This window comes from Heterocephalus glaber, unplaced genomic scaffold (assembly GCF_053883595.1).
Source record: "Heterocephalus glaber isolate CG9 unplaced genomic scaffold, H.glaber_assembly_v1.0 deba00001608, whole genome shotgun sequence".
NCBI lineage: Eukaryota > Metazoa > Chordata > Mammalia > Rodentia > Bathyergidae > Heterocephalus > Heterocephalus glaber.
Genome location: NW_028258379.1, coordinates 5959308 through 5983468, shown reverse-complemented (window position 1 = coordinate 5983468; position 24161 = coordinate 5959308). Strand labels below are relative to the sequence as shown.

The 24161-nt window shown below is 43.8% G+C and overlaps 1 protein-coding gene across 3 annotated transcripts in view; it reads right to left on the bottom strand.

Annotated features, from left to right (window-relative positions):
* The window catches only part of Fntb (farnesyltransferase, CAAX box, subunit beta), an 86609-nt gene that overhangs the window by 10499 nt on the left and 51949 nt on the right, over nt 1-24161 (bottom strand). For 2 of the 3 annotated variants that reach the window (XM_004837401.3, XM_004837402.3), the window contains 4 exons: nt 20507-20636; nt 16756-16888; nt 9901-10012; nt 8960-9074 (listed from right to left, as the gene is read on the bottom strand). In XM_004837401.3, coding sequence (XP_004837458.2) covers nt 8960-9074; nt 9901-10012; nt 16756-16888; nt 20507-20636 — 490 coding nt within the window. The remainder of the gene's footprint in view (nt 1-8959; nt 9075-9900; nt 10013-16755; nt 16889-20506; nt 20637-24161) is intronic. The other variant, XM_004837403.3, reaches the window with a different exon arrangement.

Below are 24161 nucleotides of genomic sequence, written 5' to 3'. Positions count from 1 at the left end.
GTTTCTTTTTGAATTAAATGTGTTTCTTGTATGCAGCATATTGTTGGATCTTGCTTCTTGACCCATTCTTCCAGGCTATTTCTTTTGATTGATGAATTGAGATCATTAACATTGATGGTTGTAACTGATACATATTGACTTACATTGTCATGACTTTTTCTTTTTGTTGGATTCTCCCCCTTTGCATTTGATTTGTCGTGCCTGATAGATTCATTCTGCTGGGCTTCCTGAGTTTGTGATCCTCACTGTCTTTTCCTAGGATATTGTCTAAAATTTTTTGGAGTGCTGGTTTGGTATTCATGAAGTTCCTAAGTTGCTCTTTGTCATGAAAGTATCTTATTTCTCCATCAATTTTGAAAGATAGTTTTGCAGGGTACATCAATCTGGGTTGCAGGCTGTTTTCCTTTAGGGCTTGGAATATGTCACTCCAAGCTCTTCTTGCCTTGAGGGTTTGTGTTGGGAAGTCTGCTGAGATTCTGATGGGATTTCCTTTGCATGTGATTTGTTTCTTTTCTCTAACTGCTTGTAGAATTTTGTTCTTCTGTTGGATTTCTGGAATCTTAACTATTATATGCCTATGTCCAGATATTTTTTTATCAAGACTAGTTGGAGTCCTATATGCCTTACTTGTCTGAATGTCAAGTTCTTTTCCTCTACGTGGAAAGTTTTCTGCCATGACTTCTGTGAACAGTTTTATGTCATCTGCACTCTCTCCTGTTTCTTTATTAACTCTGATCAGTCTTTTGTTATTCTTCTTTGCATCGTCTAGCAGCTGCTGCATTGATTTCTCATGGTCCCTTACTATTTTAAAGAAATTTTTCTTTTCTTGGTCACTATTTGCACTCTCATCTTCTATATCTGATATTCTGTCCTCACATTGGCTCATTCTGCTGCGTAAACTTTCAATAGAGTTTTTAATCTCCTGGAAACCTGTTTGCATCTGTTTTATGGATTCCATTTGTTTCCTATGTTGGGATTCCATCATGTTCCTCAGCTCCTCTATTTTTTTTATCTGTGTCTTCTCTAGATTTATTAATCATGTCTTGTACTATAGGCACAATCACTGCTCTTATCTGAGAAATTATTTCTGATTTCATTTTTTCCAGATCCTCTTTTGTTGCCAGTTCAGGGAGTCCAGGTGGTTGAGTCTCAGATTGTTCCATCTCATTTCCCTTTGGAGTTGCTTTAGGTGATCTGGAAGTCTGGTTTTGAGACTTGTTTACCTGTCTTTTCATTTCAACAGGGTGTGTGTGTGTGTGTGTGTGTGTGTGTGTGTGTGTGCTGCTGGTGCTCTTGTGGCTCACCTCCTTGGTGCTGGGGGCAGAGGTGTCCTGGCCCGGAAGGCTTCTCCTCGGTGCTGGGGGTGGCTGGAAGTCCCATTTGACCCAGCTATTCACCTGCTGGGTATGTTCCCAAAAGAATTAAAAGAATCATACCACAGTGATATATGTGCACCCATGTTCATTGTAGCACAGTTTGTAATAGCTAAAACTTGGAAACACCCCAATTGCCCATCAACTGGAGACTGGATAAAGAAAATGTGAGTTTTTAAAAATAAAATGGAGTACTACTCAGCCATAAAAAATGAGAACTTAGAGACATTTATAGCTAAATGGATGCATGTAGTACATTTAAGTGAAATAAATAGGACACGTGTGTAAATACTGAATAGTTTCTCTAGTGTGAGAAACTGAAAGTGTAAATAAGGACTAAAAGGTGTAATAGATAATGTGACTCAAAAAAAAAAAAAGATAATGTGAAACAAGAAGAAAAGGGGCAAAGGGGAAGTGGGAGGGGTAGGGGAAAGGACAGAAGGGAATGGAATTAGTATGAGAAAATGAAAAAATGGAAACAAAGTCTTTGTAAATAGGGAGGGATGGAGGGGTTGAAGGGAGGGTAGGGGAATGGGGAAAAAATAAGAACCAAGAGAGATTATGTAAAGGTACAAATTTCCAATGATGAATGTCATTATATTGTATACCAAAAATGTATCAATAAAATTAATTACAAAAAATTTCCAAAGGTGATCCACACCAGCATTCTCTTAGTTAAATTTCCTAGACCCATTACACCCCAAATTCCTCAGGAATACTGCAAGTGTATAAATTGACTTGAGAAAGTAAAGAGCAGAAACCTGATCCTAAGATAAAAGAATGGGTTGAGAGACTCCAAAGAATGTTTAAAATTATCTATTTAAAAAAAAACCTGGGCCCATACCTGTAGAATGGGCTAATACCTTTCTGGGCAGGGGTAGGCTTTCTTTTCCTGGGACTTACACCCTATAAAGGGAAGCATAAATATTCCCTGTTCCAGAAAATAAGCAATTCTCTCTTTTGGGGGTTCTGTATTCTGTTTCTCTGAGATAGGCAGCAGAACCACGGAGCTAAATCCCCGGCCCTTTTTTTTTTTTTTTTTTGGTACTGGGGATCGAACTCGGGTCCTTGCACTTGCACAGCAGGCAGCGAAACCACTGAGCTAAATCCCTGGCCCTTTCTGCTTCTTTGAGTGTATATTTTGGAATTTCTGCCTAATAAAACCGTTCCCATGCTTTAAAAAAAAAAAAAAGGAAGAAAGTGAAAGACGTATACATTGAAAACTACAGTTCTCTGAAAAAGGAGATAAAAGAGAATATCAGAAAATGGAAAGATACCCTCTGTTTTGGGATAGTCAGAACCAATATAGTGAAAATGGCCTTACTTCCAAAACTGTTATACAAATTTAATGCAATCCTGATCAAAATACTAATAGCATACCTCACAGAACTAAAGAAAATAATCCTAAAATTCATTTAGAACCAGAAGAGACCTAGAATAGCAAAAGCAATTTTGGGCAACAAAGGCAAGGGAGGGAGCAGCAATTCTTGACTTGATATTATACTACAAAGCTACTGTGATAGACTGAACTTTTGGGAAGATGGAGGAGTGGTGAGCACCAGAGAAAGAATCTTTCCAGGATTTGACTTCCAGACATTGGAATACAGCAGCGTGAGGAGGAGAAGGAAGGAGGTGGGTCCCCGGGACCCAGGAAAGCTCTGAAGTGAGAATGAAGTCCATGGGTAGAGACTTCAATGAAAAAGAGGGAGGTGGTAGGTGGCACTTTGTCTCAGAGTCTGGACTCAGAGCGTGGGAAGGTTGGGTTGGACCTGCAGATGTAGTGTCTATTGGTGACCCCAGAGGCCTCCATGGAGAAAGGTACTAGCAAATGGAGCAGTGGAGGCAGCAGACTGCAGTGGCTGGTGGGTTATTCAGGTTCAGACAACACCCAGGAATGTCCCTAGGGGCCAACTGAGCTTGGAGCCCAGAACAGCTCCAGGCAAACTCCATCTAGTGGCTCCCAGTGTTGCAGTGAAGGTGCCAAGTTCACATCGGCAGGAGGTCAGGGAGTGGAATTCAAGCTGGCAGGAGGCACACAGATTGTGGCAGACTCAGTGAAGTCCATCCCAACCTCAGAGCCAGAAACCAGCCTGAACTGCAGTGGAACTAAAGGTCCAGGCTTGGTAGGATTATCTACAACTCCACCATAAATCAACAGTTGGCTTGCTAGGATTAAACACCTCAGATCTTGACTCTGTCTGCCCATGTTGTCTACCAATGATGGCAGAGACACACTTTGAATTGGATGTGTTTTGTTTTTTTTTTTTCTTTTCTTTTTCTCCCCTTTTTTCTTTTCTTTTCTTCGCTTCTGACTTTTGTTTTTGTTCTGTTTTGTTCTTTCTTGATCTTGTTTTTACATGAATGTGGATAGTTTCTAGTTTTTTTGATTGTGGTTGTTCTGTTCTGTTCTTGTTTTTATTTATTTTCCTCCTGTCTTCGTCACCAGTTTACCAAAGTTTCTATGATCTTCCTTTGTTTTCCAGCCTTTCTTCTAAACTTATCTTTTATTTCTCTATTCTCCCCCACCACCACCACCACCAACCCCTTCTAAATCTTCTCCCTTTAGGGTAAAATCACCATAGTGAGGGCTTATTTATAGTATACAATTTTCTAGTTCATTCTAGATTTTATTATATAACCACACATCTAGTTCAGATGGGTAAAGGTGGCAAAATAATAGTTACCACAGTTGTCATTTTCTAGGCTGTGTTTGATGCTATTGTTACTGCTGACTGTACTACTTTAGCCAAGGTGACATAATTGTGCTAATCAGTTGTTCTTCCTGGTATACCAAGACTCAGTTTGCCTAAGGGTCTTAAGAAATACTATAGGCCAAAGAACTGGGCACTGGGCCAAATAGGCAGAAACTTCTCATCCCTAATAAATTGAAGAGGAAGGATCTTGTAACAGACTCAAAAGCCAACTACACCTGGAAGACACCTCTGAGAGGAAGTTATTTCCTAAGGGTTCTGAATACTGGGAATAAAGCTACTTGCTATGAGCAATCTACAAGCATCAACCCAGGAATTAAACTAAAAAAAAAAAAAAGAGAAATTCAGCTCACCAAAGGCAAACCCAGGCAGGAATGAGGTGGAACAATATGAAAGCCATCCACCTGGACTCTCTGAAATGGTAACAGCACAAGTAACAAAGTAGGTGAACAAGGCTCTAGAAAAATTCAAAGCAGAAATAATTTCTCAGCTAACTACAGAGATGGTGACCAGAATGAAAGACATGCTTAGGGACTCTAAAGCAGATATAAAAAGCTACTATGATAAAAACAGCATGGACATGGTCAAAAAAAAAACCAAAACAGACCTGAGGATCAATGGAACAGATTAGAAGATGTAGAAACAACTCCAGACACACTCAGCCACCTTATCTTTGACAAAGGAGCCAAACACCTTCACTGGAAGAAAGATAATAAATGGTGCCAGAAAAACTGGCTTTCCACATGCCAAAGATTAAACCTAGAACAATATCTCTTGCCATGCACTAAACTAAAACCCAAGTGGATCAAAGATCTAAATATTAAAACTGAAACACTAAATCTGCTGGAAGACAGACTAGGTAAAACTCTTAAAGACATAGGAATATGCTAAGATTTTATGAAGAAAACCTTGATTGTACAGAAAATATTACAAAGAGTCAACAACTTTAATCATACCAAATTTAAAAAAAAAGCTTTTGCACAGCAAAACAACCAAAATAACCCAAAAAACAAAATTAAAAAACCCCCAACAGTGAATAGACAATCTACAGAATGGGAAAAAAATTTTAGCAGCTATTCCTCAAAGGACTAACATCTAGAATAAATAAAGAACTCAAAAAATTGGACCCCTCAGATTGAAAGACCCAATACAAAAATGGACATCTGGACAATACATACTTTTTTTTTTTTTTTTGGTATCAGGGATCAAACTTGGGTCCTTACGCTTGCAAGGCAGGCGGCAGAACCACTGAGCTAAATCCCCGGCCCAAAAATGAACATCTGAAATAAACTGACATTTCTTGGATGAAGAAGTACAAACAGCAAATAAATATAAAAAAATGCTCAACATCACTGATCACTGGAGAAATGCAAATTAAAACACTGAGACTCCATCTCACTCCAGAAAGAATGGCTGTCATAGAAAAAATCAACCAATAACAAATACTGGCAGGGATGCGGGGGAAAAAGGAACCCTTCTCCACTGCTGATAGGAGTGTAGACTGGTGCAAGCACTGTGGAAATCAGTGTGGAGATTCCTCATAACACTAAAACTAGAGGTTCCATTTGACCCTGCTATTCCCCTACTTGGTATCTTCCCAAAAGAATTAAAAGCATCATACCACAGTGATATATGCACACCTCTGTTTATAGCAGCCCAGATGCCCATCAACAGATGAATGGATAAAGAAAATGTGGTATTTATATATAATGGAGACTACTCTGCCATAAAGAAGGATAAACTTGAGTCATTTGTAGGAAAATGGATGCACCTCGAGACCAAATTCTTAAGTGAAATAAATCAGATGCACAATTGTAAATATCACATTCTTTTGTGTGAAAAAACCAAAGGGTAAATAAGGAGCATAATGGGGGATTGATATTGGGAAGCAGGAAGAACATGTTCAAATGGGAAGGGAAACAAGGGAGGGGGAGGGGAAAAGGAAAGAAGGGACAAGAAAAAAAGAGAAAATAGAAGGAAAAAAGGAAATAAAGCTTTTGTATATAAGGAGGGGAAGAGGGGTTGACAGGGCATATGGGAAAAAAGAAGCGAGATGTACAGGCATAAATTCCCTATGATGAATGTTATCATCATGTATATCTAAAATGTACCAATAAATGTTTTGCTTAAAAAAAAACACACAGAGAGAACTCCCACACATAAACAAGACAGGGAAAACAGCTGAAATTATAAATTGGAAAAAAAGAAAATACAAATGGGTAAGAAAACAAGCAAAAGATGTGGGGATTTCTGGTAGGCAATTCATAGCAGATAACACAAATGGCCAACAAACATTTGTAAAGATGCTCAAATTGACTAGCAATCAGGAAAAGTCAAAAGAAAAGCACGGCAGGGTGGTCTGGGCAATTTAGGAAGACCCTTTCTCAAAATAGAGAAAGGGCTGGAGACGTAGCTCAGTGAGAAGGCCCTATGTTTGATCCCCACTAGGAGGGGAAGAAAAAGGAAAATGGAGAAAATACAGAGCAGATCGAGGAGTGAAACGTCCTGCTGATGCCTCCAGTGTGAAGAGCACTTGCTGGGATGAGCTGGCGCTGCGTAGTGAAGGTGCTGTGAGGACCTCGCCGACCCAGCAGGTCCGCTCCGAGCACTGAAGTGTGAGCCCAAGGAAACATCAGAGTGCGCTCCGCAATACTTCCACACTACAGCAAACGGAAACGACCGAACTGCTGACACGGCAGAACAGGGAGGCAAACCAGAGCGCATTTATACGAGGGGATGTTAGAGCACTTGAAATGAAGAGCCTAGAGTAGTGCATGTGAACATGGGTGAACCTCAAAAATATAATAGTGAGTGGAGAAAGCAATGCAGAAAGCCTGGTAGAATAGATATGTACAGTGATAGTTAACTGACTGTGTCAACCTGAGTAAGAAATGCCCTACTAAATTGGATCAGCATAGTTCTGGGGGTGGCTGAGGGGATTTACTGGGTGTGAGTGACAGCAACCAATGGGCTAAAAACTGTATGAAAGGGAAATGAAGAAGGAGGGCTTGTTTCTGTTTCTTTGGAAGAGCTCTAGTCTTCACCTTCACATTGGACATCATCTCCAGGATTCCAGTGCAGACCCTTCGTCCTCCTGACCTGATACGGACTCATGTGAGACCCTACAATGAACTCCTACAGACCTCCACCTCCTTCTCCTTCTCCTTTTCTTTCTTTTTTTTTTTTTTTTTTGTGGTACCAGGGATCGAACTCAGGACCTTGCACTTGCCAGGCAGGCACGGTGCCACTGAGCTACATGCCCAGCCCCAGACAGCCCTTCTGCACTCTTCCACACCACAGTGACTCTGTGGGCAGCCACTGTAAGCCAATTTGTAACTTCTTATATATCTGTACATCTTGCATTAAATCTGTTTCTCTAGTAGTACAGACTAATACAGATACTCTTATAAAAAGTGTGAAAGCAAGGGCCAGGGATTTAGCTCAGTGGTTCTGCCCCTGCCTCGCAAGTGCAAGGACCCGAGTTTCATCCCTGGTACCAAAAAAACAAAAAACAAAGAAATTTGAAAGCAATAAAAAAAACTACATATGTGCTGTTTATGGGTAACACACATGTAATAAGAATACAGAAATGTCTGATGTGATTGAGGTCCAATTTAGGACAGGGTCTTCTCAGGGAAGGAGGGAGGGAAAAGAATGGCAGAGGGTTGCATAGAGGTCAACAGGGAAAAGAAGGGAGAGCAAAAAAAGCTGAATGGTTGTTCCTATAATCTGAAGAAATTAGAATGCGATCTGTCAGCCATTGTGTTTCTGCTGTTTGAATGAACAGGGAAGATTAAAAAGACACAGACGAGAAAAGAAGGCAGCCTCCTGAACAGGCAGTTTTCAGTGTCTCCACCTGTGAAGAAGGAAGCAGGCCTTCGCCACACATGCTAACGACCACCTGCACAGGCCTGCATGTGACCACGGTGACCGTCTCCACGGGGCGCCTGTCCTGGGTTCTTGCACAGGCTGAGCATCCCCTGCCAAGCTGTTGTGGGGTGGCCTACAGTGGGGAACATCCTACGCTCATGGAGTGGACATCTTTTTTATTTTTCAATACTGGGGATTGAACTCAGGGCCTTTGCACTGAGCTACATCCCCAGCCCTTTTAGTTTTTCATTTTGACATGGGTCTAAGTGGCTAAACTGCCCAGGTTGGGCTTGAACTTGTGATCTTCCTGCCTCAGCCTCCCAGAGTGCTGGCATTACACATTTGCACCACCAGGCTTGGCTCTGACATCTTTTTTTTTCAGACAGGATCTTGCTATGCAATGCAGGCTGGCCTTGAACTCATTATGTAGCCAGGCTGGCCTCAAACTTGTGGCAATTCTCCTGCCTCAGCCTCCCGAGTGCTGCACCACCACATCTGATTTTCCTTTGCAGTGCTGGGGATGGAACCCAGGACCTTGCTTTGGGCACGCTAGGCAAGAGCTCTACCACTGAGTGACGCCCTAAGCCCCGGCCTGACGTCTTTTGAGGAAAGCAAACAAGCACACAATAAACCAACATGTGGCAAGTTGCGGGGAGTGCAAGCAGGGCTTCTGGGCCTATCCTTCTATGAACAGACACTTCTAAGCTGAGACCACCTGCTGGGGTTCACAGGCTGTCTGAGTAAGACGTTAGTGGGGCCCTGACTCTGGAACAAAGGCAGAAAATCTCAGACATGCGTCGGACTGCCTGGGACTCGGGTTTCCCAGAGTGCACTTCCTCCAAGGTCACAGCCTCACTAGAGGCTGCAAAGCCAGATGAGGCCAAGGACCCCGAGCTTCCCAGCGCTCCCACACAGCCAGTTCTGCAGGACAGTGGCTGTTCTGCTCTCTCTACCCTCTGTCCTAGGGGACACCAGGGAGGGGTGCTGAGCCTTACCCCGCCTTACCAGAGCATTCTCGGGCACCCCCACCACCACGTCATGCAGCATGGCTCCACTGCCGAAGTGCTGGGCGATGGACAGGCCACTCAGGCAGTAGCAGGTGTGGTAGAAGTCGCGTGACCTGAAGGACAGGCAGCTCTGAGTGGGTGGCCCCTGCTTCCCTCACACCCCAAAATGTGACTCCATGAATCCAGACCCTGTGCAGGGACTGCACATCCCACCTTGTCCTCTGCTCAGCCAGAGCAGGTGCGGCCTTGCCCAGCAGTGGGTCTTGAAGCCCATCCTCCACCCCCGGCCCACAGCAGGACTTCATTTGGCCTTTCCTTTGGTGGTGCTGAGGATCAAATCCAGAGCCTTGCACATGCAAGGCAAACACTGTACCACCGAGCAGTGCCCCAGCCATGGGAATTGTACCTTTAGAGTTGGTCTTTCCAGCTGTCTCTGGAAACAGCTCTCTGCTAATGCTAATTAACACACTTCTCTAGACAAAGACCAAAATGTCCAGTAGTGAGCCACATTCTTCCTGATAAATGGCTGGGCTGGTCTTCCCCTGATGCTGACAGCAGCTAGGAGAGTGTGTGTGTGTGTGTGTGTGTGTGTGTGTGTGTGTGTGTTACTAGGGACTGAACCCAGGGCCTTGTGCATGCTGGGCAAGTGCTCTACCACTGAGCTACACCCCCAGCTCCCACCTTGTTCTAATTAAATTAGTTTGGCCTAACAAAAAGCGGGGAGATAAAGAAAGACATCAGCTGAGCAATCCATTCTGCTGTCTGGGGAAGAGGAGAATGTGAGGCGGGGACAGGGTGGGCAGCTGGAGGAGCAGGACCACTGGGACTCGGAGGGGACACTCTTCACTGAGTTGCTCTTCCTGTGCAACACTAGAACTGAGCGGCCTCCAAGGTATCCAGCCCTCCCTGTCACCCTTCGCTCCCGAGAGCAGCACTCACTTGCCGGGCTTGTCCAGAAGGCCCCCCGCAGGGCACTGGCAGCACATGAGCAGGTACTCCTGCAGGGCCTTCTGGTGGAACATCCAGCGGCTCATGCCGAGGGCTGGGTCACCTGTGGAGGGCAGAGGTTCAGCCAAAGAGCAGCGATCCATTTGCATTTTACCACACGAAGGAGAGTCTGGCCCTGTCTCCTCCATCACTCGTCTTTGGTGCACTTCCAGTCCTCCCAACACGCCCCTAACCTGGGTGTGCAGCATGGGGCAGCTGTTCAAAGCGGAGGCTCCCTGCCTTGACATTCTCCAGCTGTCCAGCTCTTCCCTCACCTGCTGTGGCTGCTCCTGAGCTGTCCCTCATACTTCCCTCTGGGCACCCAAGGACGTTTCCTCTAGCAGCGCTTTGACTGGGCTCTGAAACTGTCCGCCAGACTACGCAGCTATGGAAACTCTTAGCACAGGCAATACATTCTGATCATGCTCCTGCTTTTCTAAGCCACAACTTACTCTATCTCCAAAGGAAATTCTCTATTTTTTTGTAGCAACCCCACCCCCACCCCCGTTCTCAGCAATTAAAATGATGAGCAAAAATTGTATCTATTCATTTATTTTGATTTTCAAGCCTTTTACTACTAAATAGGAAGAAATTTTTTCTGTAACTTCTGGTTACTAGTTGCATTTCCTTTTGAGAGTGTATGTACTCTGAAGAAGCAGAGTGGTGCAGCGGAAGCATGCTGGGCCCATAACCCAGAGAGTATATGTACTCTGTCCTGAAATCGAATGGCCAATTTTTATTAAACTAGCTTTTTATTATATTTACCCTTTGTCTATAACATAGGTTGTGCCTATTTCTTTTTTCTCTTTTGTTTATGCGAGCTGAAATACATACTATATATATATGGGGCATGGGTTTGGGGGAGGGTGTTGAAAATGTAAAATTTATTGTGATGATGGTTGTATAATTCTATGAACACATTAAAAACCACTGAACTATATACTTCAATGGGTGAGTTATATGGTATATGAATTATATCTCCACAAAGCTATTATTTTATTTATTTATTTATTTATTTATTTATTGGTACTGGGGATCGAACTCAGGACCTTGCACTTGCAAGGCAGGCAATGGAACCACTGAGCTAAATCCTCGGCTCTGCAAAGCTGTCATTTTAAAAAGCATATTTATTAAACTTTGGGATAATTGCATTAAAAATTCTATATAAAATACACCCATATTTGATACCCTATAACAAATAAAAAACTATCATTGTGAGGTAAATTAACCTATGTCAAAAATTGGAATCTGAAAGTAAAGTGCTATGTTTATTATTAAAAAGATTAGAGTGTTTCAGTTACTTCTTATATTATTGAAGTTTAAGAATTCAGAGTTCATAAACTCTATAAGGCACTTTTAGGAATACTGATTTTTGTTTTTGCTTTTGTTTTCTGATAGTACTGGGAACTGAACCCAGGGCCTTCACCATGACTACATCACAAGCCCTTCTTAAAGTTTTTTTTAAATTCTGAGACAGAGTCTTGGGAATATGCCAAGTTGTCCAGGCTAGGCCCGAACTTGTAATCCTCCTGGCTCAGTCTCCCAGAGTGCTGGGATTACAGGCCTGGAGCATCAGGCTCACCCAGGAATCTTGAATTTGAACACCAGCACACAAGAAAGGAGATATGAGGGCCGGGAATTTAGCTCAGTGGTGCCAGGCCTGCCTCACAAGCACAAGGTCCTGAGTTCGATCCCCGGTACCAAAAAAGAAAAAAAGAAAGGAGATATGATTACAGGGTGCTAACCATGGATGGAAATCAGCCTTTGCAATTCTTTATACCTCTTCTTTCTTGAATTACAGATCCCCACTATCAGGTCATTCTGCATTTCAAGGTTCTTCTTATCTAACAAATCAAAAGTCTTTGTAATCTATAACTTTCAGGACCAGCCCCACATAGCTCCACTCCACATACGGACAAGAAATGGCCTAGGTATGTCTAGTATCTGCCAGTCCACAGGCTGCTGCTTTGTGTTGGTCCATAGAAACAAAACAACACTGAGTCATCACTGGGCATCTGTCAGCTATTATAATAATCCATTCTCCTACTCAGATGTTGTTTCTGCCATGTGGAGATCATCCCTGGCAGGGAGTTCCTGATGGTCACCTGCTGAGTCAGGGAATGGCCAGGCTTGGGTTCTGTGCTGTGTCAAGCCCTTTTCTTTATTGTGAGCAATATAATCATTGCCCTTTTTTTTCAGTGGTGCTGGGGATCAAACCCAGGGCATGCACCCCACCACTGAGCCACATCCCCAGCCCAGTCACTACAATTTCAAGATGTATTTGCAGCTGGGGAAGCAGTGGTTGTGTCTGCACTTGGCATGTGTATGGCCCTGGGCTTAATCCTTCACACACACAGACACACACACACACACACACACACAAAATATTGGTGGCACTAGGGATTGAACCCAGAGGTCCTCTACCACTGAGCTACATCCCCAGGTCTTTTTATTTTTCATTTAAAGACAAAGTCTCACTAAATTGCCCAGGTAGGACTTGAACTTGAGATCCCTCAGTCTCCCACCAGGCTGGGATTACAGGTAAGTGCCACTGTGCCTGGCTCCCAGGCCTTTTTTATTGTGAGACAGGGTCTAAGTCACTAAATTGCCCAAGCTGGGCTTCAACTTGGGGGATTCTCCTTCCCAAAGTGCCGGGATTACAGCTGTACACCACACCACCCAGCAATATTCTCTTGACTGTAGCTTCACAGTAAGTCTTTAAATCAGGTGGTTTATGCACCATCACCTAGCTATTATAGCTTTTTTCATTTTCATAAAAAATTTAGAATCAATTTATAGACTTGTACAAAAAAGCCTGCTGGAGTCAGGCAAGATGGTAGAGGTCTATATAGTAATCCTATACAGTAATCCTAGTACGTGGGGACTTTGAGGTAGGAGGAGCCCATGTTCAAGCTTCCTGGCCAACTTAGTGACTTAGCAAGTCCCTGTCTCAAAATATAAAAAAGGTTTAGGGATATAGCTCAGTGTGAAGGTCCTGGGTTCAACTTCAGTAAAAAAAAAAAAAAAATCCTGCTAGAATTTGAATTGAGAGTGCCTTGAATACATAAAAATTGACTGTTAGGGTCTCTAAGAAATTAAGAAAAGCAAAACAAAAAGAAAAATTTTTTTGGTATTGGAAATTGAAATCAAGTGAGCCATATCCAAAGTCCTTTTCATTTTATTTTTATTTTAAGACAGGGTCTCAAAACAATGTAATTAACTAAGTTGCCTAGACTGGGCTTGAACTTGTAATTTTCCTGCCTCAGCCTCCCATTGTATTGGGATTACAGGTGTGTGCCACTATGCTTGGCCCCTCAACATTTTTAAAATAAAAATTTAAAAACTGTATTTGCTTACTAAAAACTGCAAGTACAATGCATATTTTTTATTTTTTAAATTTATTTATTTATATTTATTTATTTTTAATTTTTTATATATTTATTTATTAAAAAAATTTTTTTTTTTGGTACCGGGGATCAAACTTGGGTCCTTGCGCTTGCGGGGCAGGCAGCAGAACCACTGAGCTAAATCCCCGGCCCATATTTTTAAATTTTTATATTTTTGCAGTACTGGGGATCGAACTCAGGACCTTGTGCTTGCCAGGCAGGCATGGCGCCACTGAGCTGCATCCCCGGCCCTGTATGGTTTTTTTTTTTTGGTACCAGGGATCGAACTCGGGTCCTTGCACTTGCGCAGCAGGCAGCGAAAATACTGTCCAGGATCATTCTTTCTTTTTTCTTTTTTTTTTTCTTTTGGTACCGGGGATCAAAGTCCGGTCCTTGCGCTTGCAAGGCAGGCGGCAGAACCACTGAGCTAAATCCCCAGCCCCCCTGTATATTTTTCTAAAGCACAAAAAGGCATAGTCTACTAAGTAATATCCCTTCTTCTGTCTTCTACCCACCTCTCCAATGTATCTATTGTTAGAGGAAATTTTCTGGGTTTTGTTGTTTTTTCTTTCTTTTGTACTGGAGATTGATCCCAGGGCCTTTCCACTGAACTATACCCCCAGCCCTTTTTCACTTTGAGACAGAGTCTCACTAAGCTTCTAAGTTGTGCAGACCAGGCTCAAATTTGTGATCTTCCTGCTTCAGTCTCCAAGAGTGCTGGGATTACAGGCCTGCACCACCATGCCCAGCTCGCTAGAAGAGTTTTGCATATGCTTCCAGGAAAAGCTGATGTAGACCAGCCTGTGTGCACATGAGTGTTCAAGCCTGGCCTTTCACGCTTTACGTGGTATGTAGGAGCGCTTCCCACACCAGCCCCAGGCATGGAGTTACTGTTTACAGGTGCTGTTTGGAGAGATCATTATTTAGTTAGCCGTTAACCTTTTGATGGGCCTTCTAGGTTTGCTATTAGAACTCTAATTCAATACACATCTTTTGCTGAGATCTCTGCAGGTGAGTTCCTGACACGTACTTCCTGAGTTCAAAGAGTAAGTGCCCTTAAAATTCAGAGTCTCCAAACTGCCCTCCAAGAGCTGATGTGCCTCCGTACAGCCCAACATGCATACGAAAACACCTGTTTTCCCTCTCCTCAACACAGCATACACATCAAATTTTTAAGTCTGTGCCAATCAGGTAATAAGGAACAGTGTCCCACTTCTCTGTGCATTTCTCTAACTATAAATAAGTCGAACAATTTGAGGCAGGGCCCTGCGGCCAGCTGGTTTGGTGTCACACAGCCAACCTGCTAACTGCTGCTGGTAGTATCAGGGATGTAACGCCAGTCACCTCACCTCATTGACTTTGCTTTCATATCTGCAAAATGGGAATGTCAAAATATCTACTTCATAGGGCTGTTCTGAGGTTCGAATGAGAAAATGTGAGTGAAATACTCAATAAGGCCCTGGCAATATCATGAGTGCTTGGGAAGTCTCAGCTGCCACCAGTAGAGGAACAGCTGTGGAGGAAAAGTGGTAATGACAATGGCTTTTTCTCTAGGACCTGACTGTTCAGATCATTAAATCATTTTTCAGTTGAGTGTTCTTCCACTTATTGATCTGTATGACACTTTTCAAGTTAATTGGCCCTTCATCATTGGTCACTAATATATTTTCTATCTTGCTACTATTTTGTTTATAGAATTTTCCTTCTTTTGTAAAATAATCTTTGTTCTCCTTTACACTAGAAATACATATCAACTGTAGAAAAACAGAAATACAGTACAAAACAAAAAAAGATAAACATCCCCTGTAATTTCACATCTCAGAGTCTTTCTATTAATTTCTAAGTGCCAAATCTTCATTAAAAATGAGATTACGCATGTTCTTTGAATCCTACCTATGATGATAGTGTAGGGCGAATATGTTTCTACAATTCATCTCCTTCTGAATGCAAGGTCAGTATCTTGGCCATTGCTCAAAATACACCCCTTCCTCCCAGACTGCAGTCGGTTCCAAGCTGGAGAAACTTGCCCTTTCGGAAGAAGGGGAAGGGGAAGGGGAAGGAGAAGGGCTCCGGCCAACACAAGCCTTGACCCAGGCAACACAACAAGCTCCAAGGTTCCCAGGCAGCATTTTCCCCAGACAAAGATCTGAATGGGACCCAATGGGACTTCAAGACCTACACTATCGGCCAGTTCCCTGAGTAATGCCCCTGCTATGGCTCTCCAGATTTTCTGGGCATTGCATACTTAGAATATCTCATCCCTGCCAGGGACAGAACTGTAAAAGACTGAGGCTTTCGCAGGTGCCTGACCTCATCAGTTCCAAATGCAGAGATCACCAATACCCCCAGTCATTCCTGTTTTGGAAACACTGGCCTCCCAGGGGATTCCTGCCATCCCTGCTAGTTAGTGGTCAAGCTACAGACTGTGCAGACTCCAGAGTCAGGGGAATTATTTCCTTAATACCCTGGGACCTAAGTCCAGCGGCCCCAGGCCGGGAAGAGGAAGATGACAGAAAGTCTGTTTACTTGAGTTCAAAGTGGCTGCAATCCATTAACTCCAATGAAATTAAGAAACTAAAGAATGAGGCTCAGAAAGAATAAACAAGAAGGAAAGGGGGTGGGCAGAAGAAAAGAATCTCATCTTTTATACTTGAGCAATTAATTACTCAACCGAGTCCAAAGAAAAGCTTCCCTCTGGGCCAAGGGATCTCTGCGGGAACAGATTAGCACCCAGCAAGGCGGCCACGATGTCCCCTTTCCTGCTCGCCTGCTCAGAGAAAGTAAATGAGGACAAGGACTCAGGAAGCAGCAGGCAGCAAAGAAGGGAATGTTCCCAGAGTTTCTGCTCTGTTTTGGTTTTGCATCCCCCACAGAAAAAGAATGTGATTTCTCCAGTCCAGGGGTATGAGTAGAACAAACTTGCATTTAGGATGGTTCAGTGAACTTAAAATGAAACATTTCCAACGGTGACAGCTATCAGCCAGGCCTGGTGGGCATTTCCCCTGAGAGCTCTGGTTCTCTGCTTCTTTATGCAACCAACTCCCATCACTGCTGTGACCATGTGCACCATGTGGGTCTGCAGCTGTGATGTGACCAGACACAGCCCTGTGCTGGAAACTGTGGCTTCACCCCCAGCCGAGGTGGCCATCACTGTGGGCCCAGGACAGGAGCAGCTGCTCCTCTGCGTACCAGAGCAGCACTGGCCCCCTCAAGGACGTTTAAAAAGAGCCCATCCTGGCCCAGCCAGTTCCAGGAAGCAACGACTGACCCTAAGGTACAGGAACTAACCTATTCGGCACATGCGTGTCCCAACGCAGGAGGTTCCACACCCAGCACTCAGTATCCAGGATACAAGATCTCATTTCAACCCCTGGAACAAGCACCCTGCCTTCCCCACCCTGGCCAACGCAACCTGGCTCACCTTGAGCGTGCAGTGCGCGGTGGAGCAGCGTTAGGAGCCCCGCCTGCCAGAAGGAGTAGCAGCCATCCACCAGCTTGTTGCAGCGGCCCTGAAATCCACCTTCAAATCGCATCTGCCGGCTTGTTACCCAGTGCTGAGAATGAGATGGAGAGGGGCAGGTGTGAGTGGGAGACACACGGTCCGGCAGGCCAGGACCAGCAGGCTGGCGGGGGAGGAAGCTCCTCGGCACGTGGCTTCTTAGGCCTCGGCTTTAGGGCTCCGGCTTTCATCTTTTCCTCCCCTCCCTGCCACAACTGTTTAAACTGAGTTTTGAGGCAACCAGCACTGGTCTCTGCCCAGGGCCCAACAGACAACTGCCTTTGCCTCAGTTCCAAACTGGCGCCGAGGCAGAGAGAACAGAGACCACACTGGCCTGTAAAGGCCTAGGAAAGTCTCGTAGTAAACATGCGTAGGGAGTCTGAGGCAAGACCTGCAGCTCTGTTCTCATTACTTCTCTGCTCAGGGAAGTCCATTCAAAGCAGACCAATGGAATTTTGTGGTACATCTGATCTGATTATTTCAAACTGTTCTACTTTACTACTACATGAAGACATTCACCTTAGGTTTCTTTCTCTTTTTTTGGTGGTAACAGAGATCAATCCCAGGGTACGTACTACGACTAAGCTACATCCTCAGTCTTTTTTATTTATTTATTTTAATTTTGAAACAGGTTCTCACTAAATTGCTAAATTGCCAAGATTGACTTGAACTTGCAATCTTCCTGCCTCAGCCTCCCTTGGCACTAGGATTACAAGCATACGTGACCATACCCAGCAAGCAGGACTGGAGGCAGAAGCCATCCGTCCTGATTACCATGTGATGACTACCTGGCGTGGTCCCCACTTCAGAGGAACCTGGTTAGAAGATGGGGGAAACTCTTACTCTGAAGCTATAAACTGATACGTGATGTCACCCAGTAGTCACACGTGACACCATTCTTTGCTTACCTCCAAGTTTTCTACACACTCTACCCTTAAGATCAAGATAGCCATGGCTCCTAGGAATGGGCAGAACAAACTGTCTGAGCAGATGTCACATTCGGTTCCCTCCTGAGCCCAAAGGAGTCCAAGCCCCAGCCCTGGTGCGCGGAGCTGACTTACTGAACCAGAGGTACAGAGGAGGCTACTGTGCCTGCCATCTTCCTAGACTGCGCTCTGAAAGCAGACAGGAGTTACTCCAGAGAGGGGTCCAGCAGTCCCTTGACAGCTGTAGAATCTATGCTACTTCCTGGTCCTTAGCAACATTCACCCATAGAGAGTCACAATCCCAAAATCTGTTTTTCTTGAGATAGGGTCTTGCTATGTAGCCCAGGCTGGCCTCCAAATAGTGACCCCTCTGCCTCAGCCTCCCCACTGCTGGGATTAAACGCTTGTGCCACCAGGCCTGGTTCCAACAATCCCAAATTCTTAAAAGATGGAGAAAAAACCCCACAAATACTGTATTGCAGGTTCAGGTACCAACACACCCCCAGTCAGTCAAAATGAGCCAGTGCTTTGGGGACAATGCCAGTTAAGAGAAGCAGCCTAAACATCACTCAAGAGGACAGAAAACAGGCACAATAGAGGCAATTCATTCTTCCTCTTTATTTATCCCACAGGTTGTGGTTTTCTTTTATTAAGTTTATTGGTACACTTTAGGTATACAATATGATGACAGTTATCATTGGGAATTTGTACCTTTACATGAGGTATCTTGGTTCTTATTTTTTCCCCCTTCCCCTGCCCTCCCTTCAACCTCTCCATCCCTCCCTATTTACAAAGACTTTGTTTCCAATTTTTCCTTTTCTCATATTTTTTCCTTTCCCTTCCCTCCTTTCCCCTGCTCTTCCCACTTCCTCTTCCCCTTTAGACCTTTTCTTCTTTTTCATATCATCTGTTATACATTTTGATTCTTATTTCACTTTCAGTTTCTCACACCAGAGAAACTCTTTGGTATTTACACATGTGTGTCCTATTTATTTCACTTAATGTGCAGACTGGTGTAACTACTGTGGTGATCAATATGGAGATACTTCAAAAAACTAGGATTAGAGGTCCCATTTGACCCAGCTATTCCCCTGCTGCATATCTTCCCAAAAGAATTAAAAGAATCATACCACAGCGATATATGTGCACCCATGTTTATAGTGGCACAGTTTGTAATAGCTAAAGCTTGGAAGCAGCCCAAGTGCCCACCGACTGGAGACTGGATAAAGAAGACATGGTTTTTTAATAAAATGGAGTACTACTCAGACATAAAAAATGAGACACTAGAGTCATTTATAGCTAAATGGATGCACATTGAGGCCGTACTCTTAAGGTTAAGTGTTTTTAAGGCAGGACAAAATTATTTTATTCCCCAGAGCCTGAGCCCATGCATTAGTTCTGTTCCCCTTGGCTGTATGAATTCATCAAATCCTTCAGATACAGGAACTAGGTCTTCCAAAGAAAATGGAGGGAAGGGGGCAGTCTGGGTTAGAGAGGCACTAACATTCACGGAGTACCTACTATGTGTCGGGCTGTTTGTAAATATTCTCTCTTCTAACTTTCAGAGATTATAGGTTGTTATTCCTACCTATCAGAAGGAAAAAAAGTGAATCTAGATAGGCTGGCAGTTTGCTCAGAGTCACTTGGCCTATGCTCGCTTCGGCAGCACATACACAAGGTGATTTGGCTAGGAAGTAGCAGAGGCTGGGATCAAATCTAGAATATGGTCGTTATAACTTTGTGAACTGTCAATCACAAATTATACCCCCTACTTCTGCCTGGGACATGGACTTTTACGCTTCATCTTTGTTAATGATCAGGTTTTAAAATGTCTCATAAACTCAAAGTCCAGCATCACCCCTCCACGACTTCAAGAGGCTTCAAGGAGAGCATGGAGGCTTCCCAAGGATGAGGGTAGAACACCGCCAGTTCTGCCCCACAGACTGTCACAGAATCCTCTAGCAAGCTCCTGATGGGTCCACGCCAGAAGCCTGGCATCTGAACTTGAAGAGCTGGTTTGCTGTGAGGTCACAGTGGGAGCTCCTGCTCCCCAGAGACAAGAGGGGAGCCCTTGGTATGGCTGTGTTCTGTGCACCAGGTCTCCCCTGAGCACTGACCTACAACCTAGCGACTCCATGAAGCTGACCGCTTTCTGACCTCTCTGAATACTGGCTGGGAGCTTGGGTCCAGACATAAATGCTGGGCCGCCTCCTCGGAGCAGCCGCCCCACTCTGCCTGAAGAACTCACTTGAGTGCAGGTGCTGACTGTTCACACTGGCAGTGAAGCTTGCCTTCAAAGGGCCTCAGAGCTCTTCTCACAACTTTTTCTCTTAGGAGATTCTTCCCGTGACACAGAGAAACCTCAAGCCCTAACAGACTGAGCTATACATTTCTTAGAAGTGTGAGAAAGGCACTGTGGCTCATTCCAAATGTCTACAGGACTCAAAGAGGACTCTGGAGTTGGCCTAGCACAAAACTGGACGCAGGTAGAGAGAGAAGCGAAGAAGAGAGCGGAGACTGAGGGCAGCTGAGTATCACAGTACAGCCACCCCCTCCCTGTACCGTCTTAGCTCAGAGCCCCGGCACCACATCTAAAGCACATCCACACCTAAAGCGCATCCCAGGAGCCGAAGTTTGTGAGCTCAAGGATGGAATTTGGTTAGCCCTTCCATGGCCTAAACCCCTCAGATCAGAGTCCCTCCACCAGGACCCAAGCCCAAGGAGTAAATGGCTCAACAGACACTTACCAGTAAGCTCTTCAAGTTCAAGGAGCATTCTTTCTTGAGGATCACCAGTGCAGCCAGGCCACAGAAAGTGTAGCCGCCGTGCGCTTCCATCCCTGGCACCCCACCAATGCCGCCTTCCCAGTTCTGACACCTACAGAGGGGTTGAGAGAGGCCGACTGAGAGGCCCAGGGAGCGGTGCACATGAAGTGTCCCCACCATGCACATCCAGGGAAGAGAATGCGCTGCTAGATTGAGGAGGCATCATCGTCACCACCACGAAGGAAGGGTGCTGACATTAGCTTCTGGAGATGCCTTTTCCTAAAACACAAAATAGATCCAAAAATCCCCAGAAATTTAGAAGCAGTCTATTTGAATAAGAAATATAGCATCTCAAATTATTACTCTTTGGGAAAATGTTAAAAAAAACCGGTGTGCAGCATAACCACCAGGTTACAGTAAAGTTGAAAAATAAATGTTGATTCCGGTTATCTTTGAGTACAAGGTCTATTCGTGAAAATCCTTTTCATTTTTCTGTTTTCATCTAGCATTTTCCCCTGGTCCTGGGGAATCTAACTAGGGCCAATATGCTAGGTGAATGTTCTTCCACAGAGCCCCATGTCCACTCTATTTTCAGTTTCTAGAATGAACAGATAGACTTTTGTAACTATGCAGAAGTACATACATTTTTTATATGGGGTCTTGCCATGTTGCCCAGGGTGATCTTGGACTTGAAGGCTCAAGCAGTCTTCCACCTCAGCCTTCCAACAGGCATGTGCCACTGTACCCAGCTTATAACTGTTCAAAACTAAACATTATTTTTTAAAATGGTAATATTTTATATATTCAGATTATCCATTTATGATTATTATAATTACTATTTGGGGTTAGACTACCCATTAAGGGGATATTTTCTGGGCTGGGGATTTAGCTCAGTGGGTCTGTCTGCTGCCTGCCTCGCAAGCCCAAGGTCCTGAGTTGGATCCCCAGTACCGCAAAAAAAAAAAAAAAAAAAGAAAAAAAAGAGTATATTTTCTAGTCATAAAAGCATGCACAGTGAAAAACTGGGCTGCGGATGTAGCTCAATGTTAAACCACTTGCCCAGCGTATGCAAGGCTCGGGGTTCCACCTCCAGCATGGCAAAGAACAAAAACAAAAACACACGCACAATCTTTGGCCTGGCAAGAAAGAGCCATTTCTCGGAATTAATCTTAAAAAATAACTAAGAATGTGTCAAAAAATCAGACTATAAGCATATTTGCTATATTCCCATTTACAGCAGCAAAATGTTAGACCAACTAAAAAGCTTAAGAGTAGGATTCTAGTTGTATAAATTATGAGAGACCTATGCAACAGCATACTACCAGTCATCTCAAATGATGCTACAGAAGTATATTTAAAGATGTTCTGCCTATTATAGGAGTGATATTATAAAATGACTATATACGGTACAATTTCATTTCAGAATTCTGGAAGAATATACACCAAAAGAGTGTATCTCTGGGTGATAAACTACAAGTTATTTAGATTTTCTTTTATTTGCTTGTGAAAGCAAATCTGTGAAATAAATTTGCTTTTTTTTGGCAGTGCTGGCTATTGAACCCAGGGCTTTGCACATGCTAGGCAAGGGCTGTACCACTAAGCCACGTCGCTGGCCTGAAATTTTCTTTTAAGTAGACTTTCATATGACACAGCAGAACTTTACTTCCAACAGCCTGTAAGTATTTAACTAAGTCACCCTCCCTACAGGCGTGTCAGTCTCACACTCCTGCGTGGTACAACTGCACAAGTGAACAGGCCTCCACCCAAAAGCTAGCAGAACCTCCAGGGAGGAGAGAAAGGAGGCAGAAATATTGCTCTGCCTTCCAGACTCCTCTCCCTGGAGTATCTTGGGCATCCACAGTCCTTCCACAGAGAGTGCGCAGGCTCAGGGAGATCAGAGCGCAGAAGCCACAGTTAGCTACGAGTCCTGGGCAGATTTCTTAGTTCCCTCTGTCCCCTGATCCCCACTAGCACCCTGACTCGCACGCCCTAAGTGCTCTTTCCGGTGGAAGAGAGCAAGTGAGTGAAGCATATGCAAGGAATCTCAAGATTTTTCTTTTATTTAACTAGTCTTTGTTTTAGCTGAAAAGGTAATACTCACTTAAAAGTTCTAGCTTTTAAAAGTACAAAAGAATAAACAATGAAAAGCAGGTCTCCTTCCACTCTTCTGTCAAGTTTCTGTGCCTCAGTCTTTCTATACACACACACAAACACACACGCGCGCGCAATACACCTATACATGCTCCACTTTCCCTTTGATTTTACACAGATGAGAGCATATAATACACACTCTTACATACCTTTTTCCATTTAGTAAAATTCTTTGGGCGTCTCTTCTAGCTAAAGAGAATTGGACTAAACATAAGAGCCCAGTAAAGTGAAAAGTAAAGAATTTAAAAAGTGACAGAGGCTCAGAGTAAAGGTAATAGAAAGGATGTGAAAACAGACAGGAAATAACAAACCCTGAAAACTCAGCAGGGGGTGTTAAGAGAAACTCACTGAGCAGAATAAAGAAACCTTCCTCAGCCCAATGCTAGGGGCAAGGCAGGGAGAGACAAGCATACATGAGGTGCCTCTGATGATCTGTAGAAGGCAGACTGTGTGTGAATCTAGTTGATTGGTCGCAAATTTATATAAGAACAGTTAGACCTGCAGGTCCCCTCCTCAAACCCCCAAAGATGAGGGTTTCAGGAGTCTAGTCAAGAGGATCTGAATCTTAGGATCTCCAGAGAGCAGGGGAGAGGTGTAGACTGAATGGGGAGACTGGGGTGAGGGTACTGCACAAGTGCAAACGCCCACATCCCTGTCCCTACTACTAATCACAGCGCAGGCTGCCACCTTCGTACCCCAAGCAGGAACCTGGGAGATCTCTCTCTAGAAAACTGATAAGCTCAAGAAAATGGGCCCAGAGTACAGATAGAAGGAATTTCCTGGATGAATGGCTGGGTTTTACCTCACCCTTGCCTACATGGCCCCCACTGGCTTTTTAGTACTGGACTCTTAAAATATGGACAGGAACTGCTAAACACCAGACATCTCAGGAAAGATGGGCCAAAGGGTCCAAATAAACAAAAATAAGAGGAAATAATGCAGGGTGCAGAGTTATATTAGATAAAATATTATATGAAGAATATTTGCACGGATAAAATATCCCTAAAACAGAAGAATGTAAAGGTTCAAGGTATTTTTTTTTTGGTACCGGGGATCCAACTCAGGACCTTATGGTTGCAAGGCAGGTGGCAGGACCACTGAGCTAAATCCTCAGCCCAGAAGAATATAAAAATAAGTATTCAGGGCATAAAACTGTGCTCTGGAAAATTAAAAATAGGATCACAGAAATAAAAACAGGATTAGAAAATAAATAGGGAAGCTCTCAGCAAGTATAAGAAAGAAGATTAACAAAATACAGGCCAAGTTTTAAAAAAGAAATCAGAAGATTAACACTAGTAGATGCTACAAACAAAAGCATACACAGAAAATTAAGAAAAAAATTATCAAAGAAATACTGTCCCAAAGTGTCTCTGCACTGAAGTGTATGGGCTTCCTGCTGAAGAGGCCTGCTGACTGGCCAGTACCGGAAGAGAAAAACAGTTGGTATTAAAGTTCATCATCATTAAGTTTCTAAACAACAGGAATA